Source organism: Chlorocebus sabaeus, chromosome 25 (assembly GCF_047675955.1).
Source record: "Chlorocebus sabaeus isolate Y175 chromosome 25, mChlSab1.0.hap1, whole genome shotgun sequence".
In the NCBI taxonomy this organism is placed as follows: domain Eukaryota; kingdom Metazoa; phylum Chordata; class Mammalia; order Primates; family Cercopithecidae; genus Chlorocebus; species Chlorocebus sabaeus.
This window is the reverse complement of record NC_132928.1, coordinates 26747769-26769849: the sequence shown is the minus strand read 5'-3', so window position 1 is coordinate 26769849 and position 22081 is coordinate 26747769. Positions and strand designations below refer to the sequence as shown.

At 45.9% G+C, this 22081-nt stretch overlaps 1 protein-coding gene, 1 long non-coding RNA gene and 1 pseudogene across 3 annotated transcripts in view; 2 read left to right on the top strand and 1 right to left on the bottom strand.

Moving 5' to 3' along the window:
- KDM5B (lysine demethylase 5B) overlaps positions 1–18435 on the bottom strand; it is an 83630-nt gene extending 65195 nt beyond the window's left edge. The window contains exon 1 of one of the 2 annotated variants that reach the window (XM_007988917.3): positions 18053–18435. In XM_007988917.3, coding sequence (XP_007987108.2) covers positions 18053–18256 — 204 coding nt within the window. In that variant the 5' untranslated portion in view covers positions 18257–18435. The remainder of the gene's footprint in view (positions 1–18052) is intronic. The other variant, XM_037985733.2, reaches the window with a different exon arrangement.
- On the top strand, positions 5630–7151 carry LOC119619699 (mitochondrial glutathione transporter SLC25A39-like; annotated as a pseudogene).
- A 2426-nt stretch (positions 18436–20861) lies between the features above and the next one.
- LOC140710190 (uncharacterized) lies at positions 20862–21867 on the top strand. Its single transcript, XR_012091133.1, has 2 exons — positions 20862–21315; positions 21738–21867. It is a non-coding gene; the product is annotated as an uncharacterized lncRNA (long non-coding RNA).
- The last annotated feature ends 214 nt before the right edge of the window (positions 21868–22081 follow it).

Genomic DNA, 22081 nt, shown 5'->3' with positions numbered 1-22081 from the left:
GTCTCTACTAAAAATACAAAAATTAGCTGGGCATGGTGGCACACGCCTGTAATTCCAGCTACTCAGGAGGCTGAGGCAGGAGAACTGCTTGAACCTGGGAGGCAGACATTGCAGTGAGCCCAGATCGAGCCACTCAACTCCAGCCTGGGTGGCAGAGTGAGACTCTATCTCAAAGAAAAAATAATAATATAAATAAATATAAAATTAAAAATAAATAAAAGAGTTGCAGGAACCTACACCCTAGGCCCCTTTTGCCCTTCCACATACCATTCAAGGCACCATCTTGAAAGTGGAGACCTGGCCAGCACAAGACATCAAACCTGACAGTGCCTTGATCTTAGAGTTCCCAGTCTCTAGTACTGCAAGAAATAAATTTCTATTATTTATAAATTACCCAGTCTCAGATATAGTTATATTAACACAAATGAACTAATATACTGACCAAGCTTCAAGGCTAGATCTCCCACGTTAAAGAGATAAGGATGCACTAATAATACATAGGCATGCTCAATTTAGGATGGTAGACAAGTATGTCAAAAGATCTTAAAAGAAACTTACCCTATGATATATTTCAGACTATGCTGTGTGACTGTAGTAGCATGCTGGTATTATCAAATGCTTTATTTCTTTCAAATGTATTGCCATGGTCCAAAATAAATTTGATTTGAAAGATAACCCACTTTAGCCTAAAATATGAGGAAGCTGCAGCCTGACAAAACTGGTTTTCATTTGAATGGCTGCCTGGTATCGATGGGATATACTCTATAAAAACTGTAAGTATCTACTTTTCCAGAGTTTTACAGCTGTGTCTAGAGTTGAGACTTCAGAAATATCACCATTAAGCCACCTAAGTCTGAAATACTAACAATGAACTTACTATTTTCTCCTTAGCTTCCTAACAACACATTTCCTGGTACCTCCAACCAAATTGTCTTCCTTCCTTGAATATTGTTGTTTTGTAGGGGGATGTCATGACCCTCATTCTCATTCTACACACCTATTTCCTCCTGCAACCCTACTCTAATCCAAGTGAAGCAAAGCCTTCCCAGACAGTTCTCTCTCATCCACCTCCATATCCCCCAACCTTCAACCACTTGGTATATAACTTCTATTCCTTGCATACATCATACTTGCTAATCTTTCTGACCAGTCAATTATGAGTTCCTTTATTTATTTTTCAAATTTATTTATTTATTTGAGATGGAGTCTCGCTCTGTCACCCAGGCTGGAGTGCAGTGGCGTGATCTCGGCTCACTGCAACCTCCGCCTCCCAGATTCAAGTGATTCTTCTGCCTCAGCCTCCCGAGTAGCTGGGATTACAGGTGCATGCCAGCATGCCCAGCTAATTTTTATATTTTTAGTAGAGACAGAGCTTCACCATATTGGCCAGGCTAGTCTCGAACTACTAACCTCGTCTAAGCCTCCCAAAGTGCTGAGATTACAGGCATGAGCCACCTAGGACTTTAACACAATGCACTTACTGACATATCAATAATAAGTACTGAATTGAGACCACAACCAACTGCAAGGACTCAATTCATTCCTTCATTCAACAGAGTTGATAAAAAGAATTGCCCAGTTTTCCGTAGTAGAACTGAGAAATTTCTGATTAATTTGAAGTCAACAGGTAAGATAATTCCTTATTTTTTTCTTTTTTTATTTTTATTTTGTTTTCTATATTTTGGGGGATTTTGGTTTTTAGATTTTCTTTTTTTTTTTTTGAGAATTCCTTATGTTAGCTGCCTAAACCTGTCATGAAATTACCTAAACCAGTGGGTCTCAAACCTAGCAGAGCTTCAGAGGAGCTTTTTAAAATTCAAACACTTAGGCCCAGATGAGATTCTAATTAAGTAATTCTGGGATGAACCCCAGAATGACTTTGATGGGAGGCAGAAGTACATTTATATAGGGAGCCCCAAGTCCTAAATACTCTTCCTATGTGAAGCTGAGTGGTCACTGGAGTTGATGAGCCAGGAGTTTACATCTAAATGAGCCAACAAACTAACAGTATATGAATGGGCTAAGCTCATAAATACTGATAAGTAGATAAAACACACAAATGTAAATGGTACTTTGATAACTGTATACATGCAGCATACTATTATTATTAATGCATTTAAGTTTGGGTGGCCAGAAGGAAGAGAGAGAAGACCACGGTCAAAAAAAGACTGTAAGGGGAGATGAAAGAGAGAAGCAGGCTAATATCTCGATCTATGAAGGGAGCCATTATATATTAAATTAGAAGAACACTGAACTTAGGAATAAAGAGCCATGGTTTGCAACATTCAATTTGTCCTTTCAAGGCTGTGTCACCTTAGGCAAGTCACTTCTCTCAAGCTCAGTTTGTTTCCTTTTCTATAAAATGGATCTGCCTTAGCAGCAAAAACCAACAAGTATTTTGTTTTTGGTTTTGTTTTGCTGAACCTACCAGGATAGAAAGTATATAAACAAAAATAATAGATTCATAATTCCCATTAATCATCTCATGAAATCACAATTATATCATTACTATGGTTATATTAGAGGCAATACAGTAGTTAAGAGCAGTAACTGAGGACCTGCACCACCTAAGTTCAAATCCTGGCTCCACCAGAATTTGGGCAAGATTCCTTACCTCTTTAGGCCTCACTATGTAAAGGGCTGATATTTTAGTCTGCCCATTTTATAGGCAGGTCAATAGAATAAAGCTCTGAAAATAGTCATGACCCTCCTTAAGGTTAGGAGCTCAAGGATAACATGGAAATAATGGAACACATGCCAGAAACCCAACATTTTGATTCCTACTCTAGTATTCTTTCCACAAAATTTCTATTATCTTGAAGATTTCATTTCCTAGCTGGCTAATGTCACCCAACAAAACCAAATTATCTTAGAATCCTAAATCAAATTCTAAACTTTGTTCTTGTCAAAAAAATCTTGATGAGCAACTATATATTCTATAAATCAAAAATACATTGTAGAAATGGAAGATGGGAAAAGCCACAAGGATACCAGAGAAAAACAGTAGTTATAGAGGAACCCAGAAGAATAGGCTGCTACCAAGTACAATTTTTAAAAACCCCTAACCCATACTCTACCACAAATCCCTGAAGCCAGCCTCCCACTGGAAAATTTGGTGGCTGTTCTCAATTTGTCCAAATGCATCATATTGAATGAAAGCCTCTCTGACACAGGGAAAAGTTTAAAGATCTGGAATTTTACAAAGTGGAAGCAATACTCAAATTTCACTGTATAAACGTCTCTTATATCCACCCCTTTCCCCATTGTCCCATAAATAAAAAGATAACAGAATACAAATCCTAAGAGCTCCTACCTCTCATCTCTTCCAAGTTAAAGCCTGGCAAGGATGAGATATTACCATCTGGTTTAAATATCACCAAATGATCAGTTGGTATAGCCACAGAAAATTGGGAGGATCCTGCCTTAAAGACCTTGCAATTATGTGGGCTTGATAGGGATTTGTTCTTTGTTTCTGGGGTTATGTGATTAGAGTAATATTATAATGTTTCAGTATCTGTAGCCTGTAGTATGTATGCCCCATAAGAAAATGTACTTAATGAAAAGTTCCAATCAAGTCCTTGAAACACACTAAGTTTAGGCTTTAGTTCTCTGAACATTACAATTTTGTCAAGCCAGTGAGATGGCAAAAATCAACTCAAGAATGCACAAAACTCTGCCTAAGGGCACATAAAGTACATAGCTGGGAAACGAAATCTTAGCCTAGCTGTCTGCTCCTAACTAAAATACCTAAGCATTTGACAATTTTAAATGGTACATGTACCATTGGGGAGTGTCTTAATACATTTAGAAAGCAGTATTAAGTGACTGATTCAAGACCAAAAAATCCACATTAAAGTCACAGTAGAAATATAGTATATGGTAGTCCCCACCCTTATCTGGAAGAATACATTCCAAGACCCCCAGTGGATGCCTGAAACCATGGATAGGAAGTACTAAACCCTATATATACTATGTTTTTTCCTACACATACATACCTATAAAATTTATAAATTAGGCACAGTAAGAGATTAACAGTAACAAACAATGCACTGTAATAAAAGTTACATGGGGCCTGGTGTGGTGACTCACACCTGTAATCCTAGAAATATGGAAGGCTGAGGCGGGCAGATCACTTGAGGTCAGGAGTTCGAGACCAGCCTGGCCAACATGATAAACCCCCCCATCTCTACTAAAAATACAAAAATTAGCCGGGCGTGGTAGCAGATGCCTGCAGTCCCAGCTACTCAAGAGGCTGAGGCATGAGAATCACTTGAACCCGGGAGGTGGAGACTGCAGTGAGCCAAGATTGCACTACTGCACTCCAGCCTGGGGGACAGAGTAAGACTCTGTCTCCAAAAACTAAATAATAAAATAAATAAATAAAAGTTACATGAATGTAGTCTTTCTCTCAAAATATCTTACTATACTGTCCTCACCTATTTTGGACAGCAGTTGACAAATTCTTTTTTTTTTTTTTTTGAGACAGGGTCTCACTCTGTCGCCCAGGCTGGAGTGCAGTGGCGCAATCTCGGCTCACTGCAAGCTCTGCCTCCCACGTTCACGCCATTCTCCTGCCTCAGCCTCCCAAGGACCTGGGACTACAGGCGCCCGCCACCACGCCCGGCTTATTTTGTGTATTTTTTAGTAGAGATGGGGTTTCACCGTGTTAGCCAGGATGGTCTCGATCTCCTGACCTTGTGATCCGCCCACCTCAGCCTCCCAAAGTGCTGGGATTACAGGCCTGAGCCACCGCGCCCGGCCCAAAAGCAGTTGACAAATTCTATCCGTGGTTTTCCTTTCTGCAGTTAAGAGGAGACTACTAGAGGCTGGGCGAGTGGCTCACACCTGCAATCTCAGCACTTTGGGAGGCTGAGGCAGACGGATCATCTGAGGTCAGGAGTTGAGACCAGCCTGGCTAACATAGTGAAACCCCATCTCTTATTAAAAATACAAAAATTAGCTGGGCGTGATGACACGTCCCTGTAATCCCACCTACTCAGGAGGCTGAGGCAGGAGAATCGCTTGAACCCAGAGGCAGAGGTTGCAGTGAGCTGAGATCACACCACTGCACTTGAACCTGGGCGACAAAGTGCAAGATTCCATCTCAAAAAAAAAAAAGGGGACTACTCTCTACCTGGGTCTACCTAAGAGCCAAAGTTATGAGGTCCAATAACAGAAGATATATTTGAATAAAAAACTGGGAAATTTAAGTTTATATGATTATATAGGGGTCCTAATTAGCTTTTTTTTTTTTTAAATAAGATTGTCTAATTGTTGGTAAATAATAAAATATAGGGAGTAAAATACAGGGAGCCAGTCTTGATGCAAGGTGAGGCCAGAGCTGGAATGGGCCTGACCAGCCTCACACTGCACAAACACCAGTCTAGAGCCAGGACTGAAGCTACAAGATGACTGACTAGGACTCTGGGGGCATTAACTCCCTCCAACAAATGGTGGTCTCAGGTTTCAAGGGCTGTGGTCACCTGCTTCCTCATGACACCCCTAGACATAGTGGAAGTTCCATTTCCAGTCTCAGTGCCTGCTGGTGGTCAGTGAGCTGATACTTTCCTCCAGACTTCAGAGCCTCTCTTATGCCAAGCTGCCCTCCTCTCTCCAATCATGTACTACAATGGTATCCTGGAGCCTCTGAACCTATGACCAAATGGTCCCTGCTGTGCCACCTGGTTTTAAGACCCTACCAGCTTCACTGGCACCATGGATGCCTCTGTGAAGATTTTGAGGCACAAGGGCACTAGGACCTGTGGAGTGGCCTCCCAGCCACGCTGGTGATGGCTGTGCCAGCTACCACCAACTACTCCACTGCCTACAACCAACTCGAGGCCTTCCTGTGTGGCTGAGCCCTTACCTCTACATACCCTGGTAGCTGGTGTGCTGGCCCACCCGGGCACTATCACTGCAATTATCAGTGCCCTGGAGCTTATGCAGACAAAGGCAGGTTCAGCATATGTTATACTATGTGCTGATACCTGTAGTTTGAGCTCCGGTGGCTTAGAGTGGTTGGTGCTCACTGTGGCTGTGCCGGGACCCCACTATCCTTTGAGATGTGCCCTTCTCAGCCCTGTACTGGTTCAACTAGGAGCTAGTGAAGAGCTGGCTGAATGGGCTCATGCCAAAGGACCTCCATGGTCCCGTGACAACCATGAGTGTCAGCTTTGCAGCTGGCAGCATCATGAGGATGGTGGCTACAGTGCTGACTCTAACCTTTGTCGTGGTGAAGACTCAACACCAGGCCACACTGGGAGTGATGGAAGCTGTGGGAGTGACACCCCTGGATGTGGACTCTACCTGGTTGCTCAGAGGTAGATCTGTGCCAAGTCAGGCATCAGAGGGCTCTTTGCAGGCTTCCTCCCTTGGATCATCAAGGCTATCCCCTCCTATGCTATCACAATCACCACTTACGAGTTCAGCAAAAGCTTCTTAAAGAGACTCAATCAGGACCAGCATCTGGGCCATTCAAAGGGCAAGGAGGCAAGGACTCCCATCTCTCCAATGGATGGGGAAAGAGGGGAGGAGGGACTGAATCAAGTGCCTTTTCCTCGGCCCTGAGGGGATGATCCTTGTTTCCCCTCCTGCTGGTCCACAGCCCCAGGGGCCCAGGGGTAGGCTGCCCCTCTGGGCAGCCCAGACCTTCCTCAGACATAGTTTCTTCCTGCTGCCTCCATCCTGGGGATCATCAATTTCCCACCCTCCAAGTTCAAGACCAAATCTGCTATCTGCCCCTCCCCTGTGTTTCCCTCTGTGCTTGCTGTAGCTGGGTCTGCCCCAAGGAGCCAAGAAATCCTGGGACCTGGTCTAGTCTCATCCCTCCTTTGTTAATTCCCTAAGTCTAAATATAATTAACCTCAATAAATAAATAAATAAAAGAATAAAATATGATGGTAGCTCTTATCCTAAAATATTTTCTTAAAAGATCTAGGTAAACATTTTTCCTGCCACTCCTACTTTTCTCCCCACTTTACAAGTAGGATAATTGCAAAATTACTAGACTTCAACTATTGACCCCTCCTGTCAGACACGAATTGAGATTATTTATGTTAGTAAGTACAATATCCTTCTATCTGCATGGCTTCCACAACGTCACAGTCATCCTGTATTAGGGGAAATTTAAATCACTGTAAACCCTTCTTAACACAAATCTCACCAAACTAAACTCCTGCCTATATACACACACTACGTAAGACACACTAATACATCCGCAAATTTTCTTAATAATTTTTAACAGCTCTACCTTTAAAAAAATATTAATCTCATTAATCTGTTTAGGGACAGGTCGGGTGTGGCGGCTTGTGCCTATAATCCCAGCACTTTGTGAGGCCTAGGTGGGCAGACTGCTTGAGCTCAGGAGTTCAAGCTCACCAGCCTAGGCAACATGGTGAACCCTGTCTCTATTAAAATAAACAAAAAAACTAGCTGGGCATGATGGTATGCACCTGTAGTCCCAGCTACTCGGGAGGCTGAGGTGGAAGGATGGCTTGAGCCCAGAAGGCGGAGGTTGCAGTGAGCCAAGATGCCATCATGCTGCACTCCAGCCTGGCAACATAGTGAGACCCTGTCTCAAAAAAAATAAATAAAGATAGATTCAGGGACAGAAAAGCTTCATCTAAACCAATAGAAGAATTATAGTCTACATATTCTAGGGGTTTTTTTTGTTCAATTGGTTTTTGTACAGATAGGGTCTGCTGTGTTGCCCAGGCTGGTCTCAAATTCCTGTGCTCAAGCAATCCTCCCACCTGTGCTTCCGCAAGTGCTGGGATTACAGGTGTGAGCCACTGTGCTGGCTATACCCTCATTTTGATGATGGGTTTTTGCCCCTTTTTTTTGGGTGGGGGGGGCAACGGGGCAGGGGGGGTGCCTTTTCAAGTTTCACTTTTAAGACATCCCTTCATGGCCAGCCTGGCTAACATAGTGAGACACCATCTCTACAAAAAAATTTGAAAAATTAGCCAGGCATGGTGGTGTGTGCCTGTAATCTCAACTAAATGGGGGGCTGAAGTGAGATCACTTGAGCCCAGGAGTTCGAGCCTGCGGGGAGCTGTGATTGCGCCACTGCATTACAGTTTGGGCAACAGAACAAGAAAAAAAGAAAACAGTCCCTTCACAGCCAGGTGCAGTGGCTCATGCCTGTAGTCCCAGCACTTTGGGAAGCTGAGGTGGGAGGATGGCTTAAGGCCAGGAGTTCGAACCAGCCTGGGCAACATAGCAAGACCCTGTCCCTAAAAATAATAATTCTGGGTGTGGTGGCATGTACCTGTGGTCCCAGCTATTCAGGAGGCTGAGGTGAGAGGACGGCTTGAGCCCATGAGGTCAAGGCTGCAATGAGCTATGAATGCACCACTGCACTCCAGCCTGGGCAACAAAGCAAGACTCTGTCCCCGGGGGGTAAGGGGAAAGCCCTTCACTATATGGGAAAATGAGGGATGTGTATTTGGCACTAACTCTTGCCTCACTAAATCTGTCCCCAGACTCTTCTTAGCAATGAGCAAATAAAGCTTTGGGATTTAAGCTCCTTGCAATCCATCAATTAATTAGTCTGGACAGCAGCCCTAGGTCAGTGTCAGATCCCCTTAGAGCAGATGATAAGCATACGTTGCAGTAAAATGACTTTGTCCACGGTCATGATGTAACTAGACTGAAGACTCTACCCACCTATTTTTTTAAATCTAGAAAATATCCCTCCTGTCCTCTTTTACATAATAGAGGAACTGGCTTTTGAAAAGTAATTTTAAGCCGGGCGCGGTGGTTCATGCCTGTAATCCCAGCACTTTGGGAGGCGGAGGCGGGCGGATCAACTGAGGTCGGGAGTTCGAGACCAGCCTGACCAACATGGAGAAACCTCGTCTCTACTAAAAATACAAAATTAGACAGGCATGGTGGCACATGCCTGTAATCCTAGCCACTAGGGAGGCTGAGGCAGAATTACTTGAACCTGGGAGGCAGAGGTTGCAATGAGCCGAGATCACGCCACACTGCACTCTACACTGGGCGACAAGTGTGAAACTCCATCTCAAAAAAAAAAAAAAGTAATTAAAAAAAAAGAAAAACTATGACAAATATATATATACACACAGTCCCCTTGATAAACCTCATTTTTATCCCTGCAAAATAATAGTTAAATTTCACAGCATGTTACAAGAGATTGCCATGTGAAATGAAATCAACAAGTGTAAAGGTCATTGTGTGACCTGCCTGGTGGCATCTCCTATCTGAGAAATAAAGTTATTATTTCAGGGAAGCAGGGAGAAGTCTTTAGATTTTAAGGGATATTAATAGAAAATATTTTCCAATGACCTAATTTTTAAATTGAACCTAATAATCTAAGAAGAAATTCATTAGACTCTTCAAATTCTCATTTCCCTAAAACATCTTTTCCAGAAAGGGACTTTTGTTTTGTTTTTGTTTTTTGAGACGGAGTCTCGCTCTGTCACCGAGCTGGAGTGCAGTGGCACAATATTGACTCACTGCATCCTCCACCTCCTGGGTTCAAGTGATTCTCCTGCCTCAGCCTCCCAAGTAACTTAGGACTACAGGCGCGTACCACCACACCCAGATAATTTTTGTACTTTTAGTAGAGACAGCGTTTCACCATGTTGGCCAGGATGGTCTCAATCTCTTGACCTCATGATCCGCCCACCTCAGTCTCCCAAAGTGCTGAGATTACAGGCGTGAGCCACCGCGTCCAGCCATTTTGTTTTGTTTGTTTTTGAAACAAAGTCTTGCTCCGTTGCCCAGGCTGGAGTGCAGCGGCGTGATCAGGGCTCACCACAACCTGGAACTTCTGAGTTCAAGCCATCCTCCCACCTCAGCCTCCTGAGTAGCTGGGACTACAGGTGTACGGCACCATTCCCAGTTAATTTTTTGTCTTTTGTAGAGATAGAGTCTCACCGTGCTTCCCAGGCTGATCTCAAACTCCTGATCTCAAGTGATCCTCCTGCCTGGAGCCTCCCAAAGTGCTGGGATTACAAGTGAAAGCCACCATGCCTGGCTAGAACGTCATTCTATTTCTTCGTTACTACTGATGTCAACTCTGTTTTGTCAGGCAAAATACCCACTCTGACCAGAAGGCCCCTTCCCAAGAAAGGAAAAGTTGAGATAAAGTCTGGCCAATATGAAAATGAACAGATAAAGAATGAAGTGATGTTAGCAGAGACAACCTCCACCCACCAACCAACTCCCACACCTCCATGTGCCAACAGACCTGCAGCTGGTCAAGTTACTTGACATGTCCCAACAAATGTGTAACAAAGCAACAAAGCCACTGACTAAAACTAAGAAACACTATCCCCAACCTAATTGGGCAAAATGACCATCACTGACTAAAGGCTAGAAAGCTCACTCCTAATTGCCGAAATGTCACTTATAACCTGAACAGGACATAAGCTAAGCCAAGCTGTTCTTTACAAATGAAGATTCCTAGGCCAGGCGCGGTGGCTCAAGCCTGTAATCCCAGCACTTTGGGAGGCCGAGACGGGCGGATCATGAGGTCAGGAGATCAAAACCATCCTTGCTAACCCGGTGAAACCCCGTCTCTACTAAAAAATACAAAAAAACTAGCTGGGCGAGGTGGTGGGCGCCTGTAGTCCCAGCTACCCAGGAGGCTGAGGCAGGAGAATGGCGTGAACCCGGGAGGCGGAGCTTGCAGTGAGCTGAGATCCGGCCACTGCACTCCAGCCTGGGCGACAGAGCGAGACTCTGTCTCAAAAAAACAAACAAACAAACAAACAAAAAACAAATGAAGATTCCTAGTATTCTTTCAACTCCAATGCTGCTACTCCACTTTCAGCTCTTCTATCCAGGAAAACAGCTAAAGTAACTATTCTTTACACTTTTGTGAATTCTCGACATTTTTCATAATAAAATGTTTTAATTTACTCCCTGTAAGTGATGGGTCTAGCAGAACAAAATGATTAGTTTTTATATCCGAAAGAAAGCTTAAATGCTTTAAAAAAAGAAGCAGTAGCACACATGGGATGACTCTAAGGCCATGTGTAAAGATATATGCTGATGGTGCTTTTTAAGAAGGATGGTCTACAGTTAAAGGTTTGAGTGTCTTAAATCATGGTGTGGGGAAGAGGACTTAAAAGAACGCATTCAGTCAAATTCTGCATCTTTGTTCCAAACATCCTACAATTATGGAACCGAAATGCCTCACTGTCCCAGAGATATCTTTTCTTCATTAATCTGGTTTATAAACTTGGTTGTAAAAAGCAAATTCACCAAAGAATTCATCTAATAATAATAGAAAAAGAAACATTTCTGGACGAATTTGTGGAGGTATACAATTTAATTTTTCATTTAATTTTTATTTAAAATTAAATTTTCATTTAATTTCCCTCTTTAATCCCATGCAAGGACACAGCAGTATAAATATTTAAGAAATACTTCTCAATTGCATACAATTCTTATGTCTAAAACAAGTTTCTCACAATCTGGATTTTATAAATCCAGTTATTAGTATCTCAAACTTTAAATAATCAAAAGTCAATGGCAGCAGCCCAAGAATATGGCTTTCCCAAGGTATCAACTCACCCACCCACTCACCCCAAAGGAACTTGTCGGTATGCCTCTGTTGAGTCCCCTTCAAGAGACCCAAACTTAAATTTGAGAATGTGTAGCCCTCCAGTTCCCAACCTTCATTCCATCTTTTTCTTTTCTTTTTTTTTTTTTTTTTTTTTTGAGGCTGGCAATAATCTGTACTATAATAGCTATATTAGAGAACACCTAATTCTCTTAAAGGAAAAAAAAATTGCACAGCAATCTCGACACAAATGAAGCTGAGAGGACTGTCCAAGGATGAAACAAGGTACTCCTAGGTTAGCAGCTTTTCAAACCTATAGATGACATTTGGAAAGAAGTATACGCATAAGACTTCAAAAACCCTGAACACCAGAGACTTAATTAGCACTTTCATTTTAGGGACGTGGGCTTTCCCTTATTCTTTTCTATAGCCAACCTTAATGGGGTTCAAATTAAGGCAACAATGAAAGGTTACAAAAGTCTACAAAAAGGTCCCATTACAGTATTTAAACAGGGTTCGATTTTTTAAAATCGAATAGTTTACACCTTTTTTTGTTGTTGTTTTGGGTTTTTTTTGTTTATTTTCTTTTTTGAGCCTGTCGCCCAGTCTGGAGTGCAGTGGCTGGATCTCAGCTCACTGGAACCTCTGCCTCCCAGGTTCAAGCGATTCTCCTGCCTCAGCCACCTGAGTAGCTGGGATTGCAGGCCCCCATCACCATGCCCAGCTAATTTTTGTATTTTTAGTAGAGACAGAGTTTCCCTATGTTGGCCAGGCTGGTCTCAAACTCCTGACCTCAAGCAATATGCCCATCTAGGCCTCCCAAAAGTGCTGGGATTACAGACATGAGCCTCTACACCCAGCCCCGTATTTACCTAAGAGAAAATTCCTCCACTGGCTGATTTCTACCCACTTATAAATGTAAACCAATAAACACATTTTTCACTAATCTATCTAAGTCTAGGCCAACAGGTCATAAAGAAAATTACCCTAGAAACAGAGAAAGAATAAAATTAAGGGTTAATAATTTTCTTTTAACTTTTCTTATCAGTGTCTCAACAAAATAATTCAGGCCAGGTGCACTGGCTCAGGCCTGTAATCCCAGCACTTTGGGAGACCAAAGCGGGAGAACTGCTTGAAGCCAGGAGTCCAAGATAAGCCTGGGCAACATACTGAGAAACCCCATCCCTACAATTTATTAGAGGCTGAGGAGGGAGGAGCACTTGAGCCCAAGAAGTGGAAGCTGCAGTGAGCCTTGATTGCAACACTGCATACCAGCCTGGGTGACAGAGTTACATTTAAAAAAAAAAAAGATTTCAAGCCCTGGCTTTTAATAGAGAAGTATATTAACGCTTTTCAAAGGTAATTCTCTACCCATTTCACTCTTTTAAAAAGTTTAGATTGCATGTTTAAAACCATACCCTATAATCATAGGAAGGGAAGGAAATTTTTCCAGTGGGGGTGGGGACTCAAATCTTTAGCTGACTCATATTTGCAATATCATTCACATTACATTCTTAAATTCTACAAGTTTTGTTTATTAGTTCACTACGAATTACAACTGGGTAGATATGTTTGTGGTTACTAATGTGCCCAATTTACCACTGGCAAAGTCAAATTTAGCTAAACACCCATTCAATAACTACAATAAATGAAGTTTGTTTTTGCTTTAAGGCAGACATTTGTGGCCTGGGTACGGTGGCTCACTCCTGTAATCCCAGCACTTTGGGAGGCCAAGGTGGGTAGATCAACTGAGGTCAGGAGTTCAAGACCAGCCTCACCAACACGGTGAAACCCCATCTCTACTAAAAATACAAAAATTAGCCGGGCGTGGTGGCGCACGCCTATAACCCTAGCTCTCAGGAGGCTGAGGCAGGAGAACCGCTTGAACCCAGGAGGCAGATGTTGCGCCACAGCACTCCAGCCCGGGCGACAGGAGTAAAACCCCATCTCAAAAAAAAAAGGTAGAAATTTGTGGCCTGGAACTGTAAGACTTAATCCAACCTCCTATCAAGTTTTTATCCTGGGCATTATAGTCCTAAATTTGTCTTTAAAAGTAGTTACAAGTGAGTTCAGGGTTTCTTTTGAGGGCGATGAAAATGTTCTACAATTGATTGTGGTGATGGTTGTACAACTCTGTGAAAATATCAAAAACCACTGAATTGCACATCATAAATGGGTGAACTCTGTCGTATATTTCAATAAAAGGGTTATTTTTTTTAAGTAGTTACAAGTTGTTTCCTTGCTCAAGGATGTTTCCACTGATAAGCCTCTTCTCCAAACGTTGAAGGCTTAAAGTAGCCAAAGATACCACAAGTAGGGAAATATTTCGTGACACCAAAGAAATAGGGAAAACTCAGAGAGGGTTAGGTCTAAGTTAATCAAACTCCAAATTAGGGAGAATGATACGCTGGAAAGGGAGTAAATGAGCTCCATATCATTAACACTTCTACCATACAAAGTGTGTAAGTTCCTCCCTCTTCTCTAGGAGTGGAACCAATAGGCTCACTCAATAAAAGATGCTGACTGTGGCCGGGCGCGGTGGCTCACGCCTGTAATCCCAGCACTTTGGGAGGCCAAAGCGGGTGGATCACGAGGTCAGGAGATGGGACCATCCTGGCTAACACGGTGAAACCCCGTCTCTACTAATACAAAAAATTAGCCGGGCGTAGTGGCGGGCGCCTGTAGTCCCAGCTCCTCGGGAGGCTGAGGCAGGAGAATGGCGTGAACTCGGGAGGCGGAGCTTGCAGTGAGACGAGATAGCGCCACTGCACTCCAGCCTGGGGCACAGAGCAAGACTCCGTCTCAAAAAAAAAAAAAAAAGATGCTGACTGTATTAAAACATTTAAGGGCAGTTTTACACTTGGCTATAAAGATGAAGGAATCAAACTAGTAACCACAAGGAGTTAAAGCTGAAAAAATTTTGTCCCTTGTGCCCTTGGGTTTGATTTAAACCTTCTCTGGACACAAAGAAGAAATTTGTGGAATCTAGGCCGGGCACGGTGACTCACACCTGTAATCCCAGCACTTTGGGAGACCGAGGCGGGTGGATCACCTGAGGTCAGGAGTTCAAGACCAGCCTGACTAACATGGAGAAACCCTGTCTCTACTAAACATACAAAATTAGCCAGGCGTGGTGGCGCATGCTTGTAATCCCAGCTACTCACGAAGGCTGAGGCAAGAGAATCACTTGAACCCGGGAGGGAAAAGTTACAGTGAGCCGAGATCGCACCATTGCACATCAGGCCTGGGCAACAAGAGCAAAACTCCGTCTCAAAAAAACGAAAAAGAAAAGAAACTTGTGGAATCTATCTATGGTCAAATGTGAGACATGACATCTGAAAGCAAGAAAATAAGTTACTAAAGCCATAACTATATTCCTATCAAAATTTGGGAGACAAAAAAGTATTTACTGAACAGCCAACTATTTTTCTGCCTAATAGTTACACCCTTAAAATTATTCATCTCCAAATACCACAAAGTGATATGGAAAAATATCATTTGTCCTTAAACAAACATCTAAGTACAGTATCAAGGAGGAAATTAAAATTTGCATTTTAAAGGTGACAAAACCAGAAACCGGATTAATTGTAAATTTAAGGTGTTGGCCCAGAAAACAAACCTGGTTTTCCTACGTAGTTGATATAATTTGAAACAAAGGTGTCCGTTAAACTTCAAACTCAGAATTGAAGTATAATCTTCTTGACTTAATTACGTTTTCTCACATTTATCTTACTATATTTTCAAATTTCTGAGAACCCCTAAGCTGCCATATACAAAATAATATAAGCACTCTAAGGTTTTCAGAAGCCAAGCAGTTTTGGGAGTCTCACTGAGAAAGCAGCTATAAACTGAAGCTATATTAAGTACCATTGGTAAAGATACAAAGGTAAGAACAAAAGGAGACAGAAATGTTTTATACTTCTCCTTACCTTCTAACAAGTAAAATATCAATAGTCCCAGTTCCCCTTCTAATATAACCATTTGTGTTCCAAAAACTCAGTGAACAAAAATCATCCAGAAATACAAACATTACATATATGATCATGGAAAATATTTCACACCTCTTGAAGGGTTTTTTTGTTGCTACATATCAACTATATGAAACCACTTGTTCACAGTTAGCTTTCCTAAAAACAAAACAGTTTCTAAAACAAAGACTGTTTACATCTCTTAAGAAGCCTTTGTTCCAACAAGACCCCTCTTCAAGAGCTACAACTTCTGGAAAGATTTCCCTTTTTGTGGTTATATCAACAACAAATACTCTCAAACTCTTTCCATTTGGCATAGGAGTTTGTTAAACAAAGGAGGAAGCAAGCCCCCTCCACACAAAGGAGGTCTCCAAAACAGCACTGGTTGTATTTGTAGATTATTGGTGCCTCTTTAACCCCTTTCCTCAGGCTGTACTATGTAGTACTCTCAATACAAAATGGTGGCCATCATGTCTGTCTGACATTCAGAGGGGGGAAAAGGCAATTCGATCACACATTTTGCAAAGATTACCATTAATATTCTAGCCAAGATGAGGAAATGGGTAGCCAAGCCTAACCAGAGCAACACTATCTTTTCAGGAAAAGGGCCCTCTAAAAGGCAAAGAACAAGAAAGCAAGATAAAGGATTTACCCCAGCCCTGGTATACCACAATACCAACATGGAGGACACCTCCCTCAGGAATCTGACTCCCCACATTTTGGTTACTAACAACTTAGTCAAGTTACCCAATTTCTGAATAAAATCCCATTAATGCAAATGTGCGATATTCATATTCACCCCTTCTAGCATGTGACATAAAGCCACATTACTACAGTGTGAAACATGACCTATTATTCAAGAATTAAAACCTTGGCTCTAACCAGCCCTGTTATAACTTCTGCAGGCCTCTTTGCACTAAGAGAAACGTACTTCCCTTAAGCAGCAAGAATCAACCTTGCCCACTTCGCTGTAAGAAATGGATCTATTTTCAAACATTTCCCTCATATTCGCTGGCTAGTTATTTTCTGAAGCATATAGTTCATCTCCCTTTTCAAACTTGCTTAAGAAAAACTAAAGTAGGTGTCCATGTTTTAATTTGGGGCGGGGAAGAGTTAGGATAAGAAGCCTTATTTTCAGGGATCTCCCTGAAAACAGCTTTCCAAAACATAATGATTACAAACAGAATCCCTACAACTCAAAATGGCATTACAAAGAGCAAGCTTAAGGGAGAAAGGGGTGGGAAGGGGTCTTCCTCCACTTAGGAGTGGGGGTGGGGGAAGAGAGTGGGGAGAAGATTCTTAAACAGTAGGAAAGGCAGTTAAACCCCCTTCCCAACGGTCCCAGCCCGTCCAACCGCCGCTTAGGCCAACTCGGACTCAGACCCTCCCGAAAGGTGGGCAGAAACCAGGGGTGTAGGAGCGCACCCAGTTCCGGCCACGGGGGAAGGAGTTGGCCGGGCTCTCCTCAGCGAACGTTGGAGCCGTTGGGGATGGTTTCAGCAACATCCACCCCTCACTCACTGCCCCCAGGCCCGAGGCGCTGTAGACAGGGCTGCAAGGGCTGCGGTGGGTGACTGCCTTTCAGCGCCCAGAGGCCGAGGGCCGGGGGAAACGAGCACGAAATCTTCGGAGGTCTCTTCGTCTGACATTCCCCTACAAACACGGCCTCGCCCCGACCCCATCCCCAACAGCACAGCCCAGGCCTCCCCGGGGAGCCGAGCGGCTGAGCCAGAAGAAGCCGGGTGTGAGCCTTCGGGAGCGCGGGCGGGCATGCGGCCCACCACCGCCTGTCCTGCCCCCGCCGCCCCAAAAGTGTCCCCCCAGACACTAACGCCCCCCACAACACATCCGCTCCGGGGCCGGACCTGCGGCTCCTCCCCGCCCCCAGCCAGCGCTGGCCGCCCCCTTCTTGACCCCGGCCCGGGGGACACCTGGAGGCCCGGGGACCAGGCGGTGGAGGGGTGCCCTGGTCTGGAGGGTGGGGCGCCCAGGTGAGGGCCGCTCCGGGCCGACGCCGCCACCACACAAAGGACCAGGGGCTCCCGCCGCCATATTGAAAACTTTCCTCCTCGCACGACAACTCGCAAGTCCCCCACCCCCACCCCACCCCATCACACACCCCCGCACCCCGGGAGCGGAGGCGAGGACCAGCCTGCTGAGCCTCGCCGGGCCCACAGTCCTCCCTCCAGCCCGCGCCTCCGCCGGGCTACGTGAGGAAACTCCCCCGCGACCATCCCCGGCTTCTGCCATCACTCCATCCGGAACCGAACCCGAACCTCTGGACCCGGCCGCCCGAACCCCGCGGCGACCCGGCCCTCCCGTGGCACCGCCGAAGTCCCCGGTTCTCCCACGCTACTTATCTCCCACCCTGGAGAACCCCCATCTTCCTCCCCCAGCCTCAACTCCAACCTTCTAGGCAGCCTCAAACTTGACGAGGCCGGTGGGGCGACCGGCTCCCCGCCCCCCGCGCCTCGGGCCTCCCAGGACCCGCGCGTCCCCGCTCCCTCCCCCAGCCACGAGCTGGATCCGGGGTGCTGGCGTGACTCACCGGCGGCGGCCGCACCTTACAGATCCCAGTCTGCTCGGCTATGGGCCGGATCTTGTGGATGAAAGCGAAGGGGTCCGCGAACTCTTCCCAGCTGGGCTCGAAGACTGGGCACTCGGGGGGAGGCAGGAACTCGCCCAGCGGGCCCGGGCCCCCGAGGGGCAGCGCCGGGCGCGGGCCCGGGTGCAGCGCAGTGGCCGGCTCCATCACCGCAGGCTGGGCAAAGGCGAGGCGAGGGTGGGCTCCGGGACCGAGGCTGCGAGCTCCACTCGGTCCGAGACCCGTGCAGACGAAGCTCTGGCGACAGCAAGTCCGAGTTGTACGGGCAACGGCAGCACCTTGGGCTTTTTCAGCCTCCGACGACGACGTCTCGCCGCAAGCCCACGCCGTGCGCCTCCGCCGCCACGGCGAGGAAAAAAAGTCCCACCCCACCCCCACCCACCCACCCTCCGCGCATGGCTCCCCGCCCCGCCCCCGAATTAGGAGGGGCCGCGCCTTCCGCTGTGGATGGAGTTTATCCTTAGGGTTTCAGTTGAGCCAACTTTTATTGACCATTTACTATGTATCAGAGTTCCTGCCCTGAAGAAGTTAAGTCTGGAAGAAAGGATCAGTCCCATAAGCCAATCATTCAATCATGTCAGTACACAGTGGTAGGTGCAGTAAAACCCAGGAGGGGGTTTTGGAAAGAGTATTGGAAATGGAGAAGGATTTTCCAGTAGAGATAGCAGCTTGAACATACAAACAGCATGTTCGTGAGAAGGCAATAGTAGTAATAATAATAATAACGTAACGCTTTTGGTCACTTTCATATCCTAGGCACTGTTCTAATTGCATTGCATGATTAATCACACAACCCTATGAGATAGGTACTTTTATTTCCACTTTACAATAAGGAAAGTGAGGCATAGGTAGATTAAGCAATTTGCCAAAATTCACATGGCTAATAAGTGATGGAGATTATTGGGAGGTGGAGATGTTGCAGGGAAAATAAATATTAACAATCTATGACAAGGTCAGATTTGAGAGGGGCAAAAGACTTGAAATAATTCAGACAAGAAATGATAGGACTTAATTTAAAGCAGTGGTACTGATGATTATGAGGAAGGGATGCAAAGGTAGGAAATAAAATTAGGACACAGTGACAGATTAGGGGGGACGATGAGGTATTAAGATTCAGATGTCTGGCGTATCTGCCTGAGTAGATGCTAGCCGGTTGGCATTGGTGGGACGTTCACCCCAATTATATACACAAGGCGAGTTATTCAAGGGAAGAAGATGCTGTGCTCATTTCTGGACATTTTGAATTTGAGGTGTCTCTGGTACAAACAGGTAGAGATACCCAACGGGATAGCCTTCAACGGACTGGAGGGCATAAATCAGAAGGGGCGAGATCAGAATTGGAGATACAAATCTGGGAGTTATGTGCATGTGGGTGATAGCCGCTATTTAATGCTACTGTGTGTAAGGCACTGTTGTAAACGCTCTGCATGTGTTAGCTCACTGAGTCTTCGCAACCACCATATTGAGTAGGTACGATATTATCTTCATTTTGCAGAGCAGGCAACGGAGGCAAAGAGAGGTTAACGAACTTTAAGAGATATGAACACATTTGAGGCGCCTTTTTTTTTTCCTTTTGGCGGGGGACGGGGGACGGGGGTGGGTGGGTGGTGTCCAGCAGCCTCAGAAAAAGGGAGAAAGTTCAAAAAGTAGAACGTCAACATTGAAATGACCTCTTTCATCCAAAAAGGTGCCAAACGTATGCAAGGACTGTTTGTCAAGATCTTAGTTCTGCTTTCAGATTCACCTAGTGGAAGGAAATCTCTTATGCTTAAGAAGTCTTCAATTAAAAGGGGGGATGGGCGTGGGGGGAGAGGACAACCGCTTTCCCTTCAACAAATAACAAATTATTCCCAGAGGTACCTGACCCCGGAAAGAGTTCACAGTGGTCCTCGGAGAACGTAGTCCTTTTCTTAGATCTCTAGGGCTTTGGGACCTGGAGCCTCTTCCTGCTCCCTACTGCAATGGAGAATCAAGCCCAGGGGACAGCTAGCACACTATTAGAAGAATTATCAGTGCAAGATAGATATGCGATGTGGCAAGTTATGATAGAATCTAGGTAGTGGGTATAGAGGAATTTGATGCAAATTTCTTTTAACTTTACTGAATATTTGATAATACTAAACAAGAAGTTGGGTAGAAGAATTCTTATCGTCGATGGCTCTTTGGTGCGCATTCTGTGCCTCTGAGGGTCTTGATGAAGATTATGTCTTGTTACGTGCCCTCTCGGGAGAGCGTTGACTATTTTCACTCTTAACGTTTGCATCCTACAAGCCAGGTAGGCATAACTTTGAGACAAATTCTAGACTTACATGAGTTATGACTATTAACTGAGATCGACAGCAAGAACAAGCCTAAGAAAATCTTTCCCAATTCTCAGCTGCGTCCTACGATTCCCTCTCGCTCCCAACTCAAGGTCTCCCAGTCCCGCTTCCTCCATTTCCGGTAGTGACCCTAAGTGATGAGATTCTATTGCTCCCAGATCGGGCCGCAGCTGTTTGGCTCCCAACGGACCCGGTGTGACGTTAAGGGAGGGGGCGGTTGCCGGCGTCTTGAGGGGAACCTAGGGACCGAGAGGACTCTCCCCCGCCCGCAGCAGACGCTCCCCTTGCCCTTTATGATGTTTACATGGGCGGAGGGATCCCTCCCAGCTGACAGCCACACCGCGCCGGCCCTTCTTTTTTTAAAGAGCCTAGGCACGGGCGCTGATTGGCCGGCGGCCGGGCGCGTCAGCCTCCGGGGGCGGGGCCCGGGCCGCATTGTCTCGTCTGGGGCCGGCTGGACACCCCAGAGGCCGGACCTGGGCAACCCCAGCCTGGAGGTGCCGGGGCCGGAGCTCCCAGAGGGCTGGGTGCGAGGTCTGGGCGGGGTCAGGTTCGGGTTCCCAGGCCATAGCGGAGCTGCAGCCCAGGAGACCTGAGCGGAACCCAGCCCCGCTCCGAGTGCCACGTCTCCAGGAACCCCCTCCTTACTCTTGGACAACACTCCGCCCCCGCCCGGGCCTCCGTCCCCCAAACCGCCCTCATTTGTGCAGCGCCAGATCCTTTGGACACATCCATAGGTGTCTCCATCCTCATCCGGTCCATCCAGCTCCCAGACCTCACATCTCCAACCGGCTGCACCCCACTCTCCAGCCTGCGCCCCAGATCTGCAGCCTTCACCCCTAGATCCACCCGCCTGGTGATGAGGCGCTCCCCGCGTTCCTTCCGGTAGCTGCGTTGTGAAGACCACGTTGCCGGGTTGCAAACTTGGGGGGACTTCCTCCCCTCCCCTTGGGCGCCGCGCAACTACCCTGGGACCGGGTTCGGGGATGAGGGGGGCAGGCCGAGCTCCCCAGCGGCCGGCGCAGCACGTAGCGCACGTGTAGGGCCCGCTCCCCACCCCCTCGGTGCCTCTGACAACTTTCCAGAGCTCCCGGTGCCGTCCGTGAGCCTCCCTTCCGCCCTGGCCTCCGGTCTCTGCTTCGCGCGTGCTTCTACCACCACTCTTCTAGCACCACCCTTCCCCTCTCAGCCTGGTGGATCCTCTTGTCTCCCCCAATCTCCAGTGCACCGGCTTTCCCTCGTCCTCTGCGCAGTCCATCTCAGCTTTTTTCTCCAATTCAATGCCATTCTCTCCTCACCACCTCTAGGTGCCCTGGAATGTTTGCTGTCAGATGTCCCCTGTGAAACCCACAAACCCTTGCGATTTGGCCTTCTTGTTTTATTTTGTGTATTCCCACAACGTCTTATTACTACCCCCATTACAACACTTATAACTCAGTATTTGTCTTTTTTCCGCAGTGTCCCTGCACTCTCCCCATACATGTTCCTCTTCTGCCAGATTGTAAGCCTCTAGAGGGAAGGAGTAATGACTCTCTCCTTGGCACCAGGCACGTGGCAGACGCTCCACAAATATTTGTTGAAAGGGAGGGTAAATGGCCTTGAGTTTCTGTGGCTCCGATTGGCTGTGGATGGAGCTTTGGGCTGGACAAAG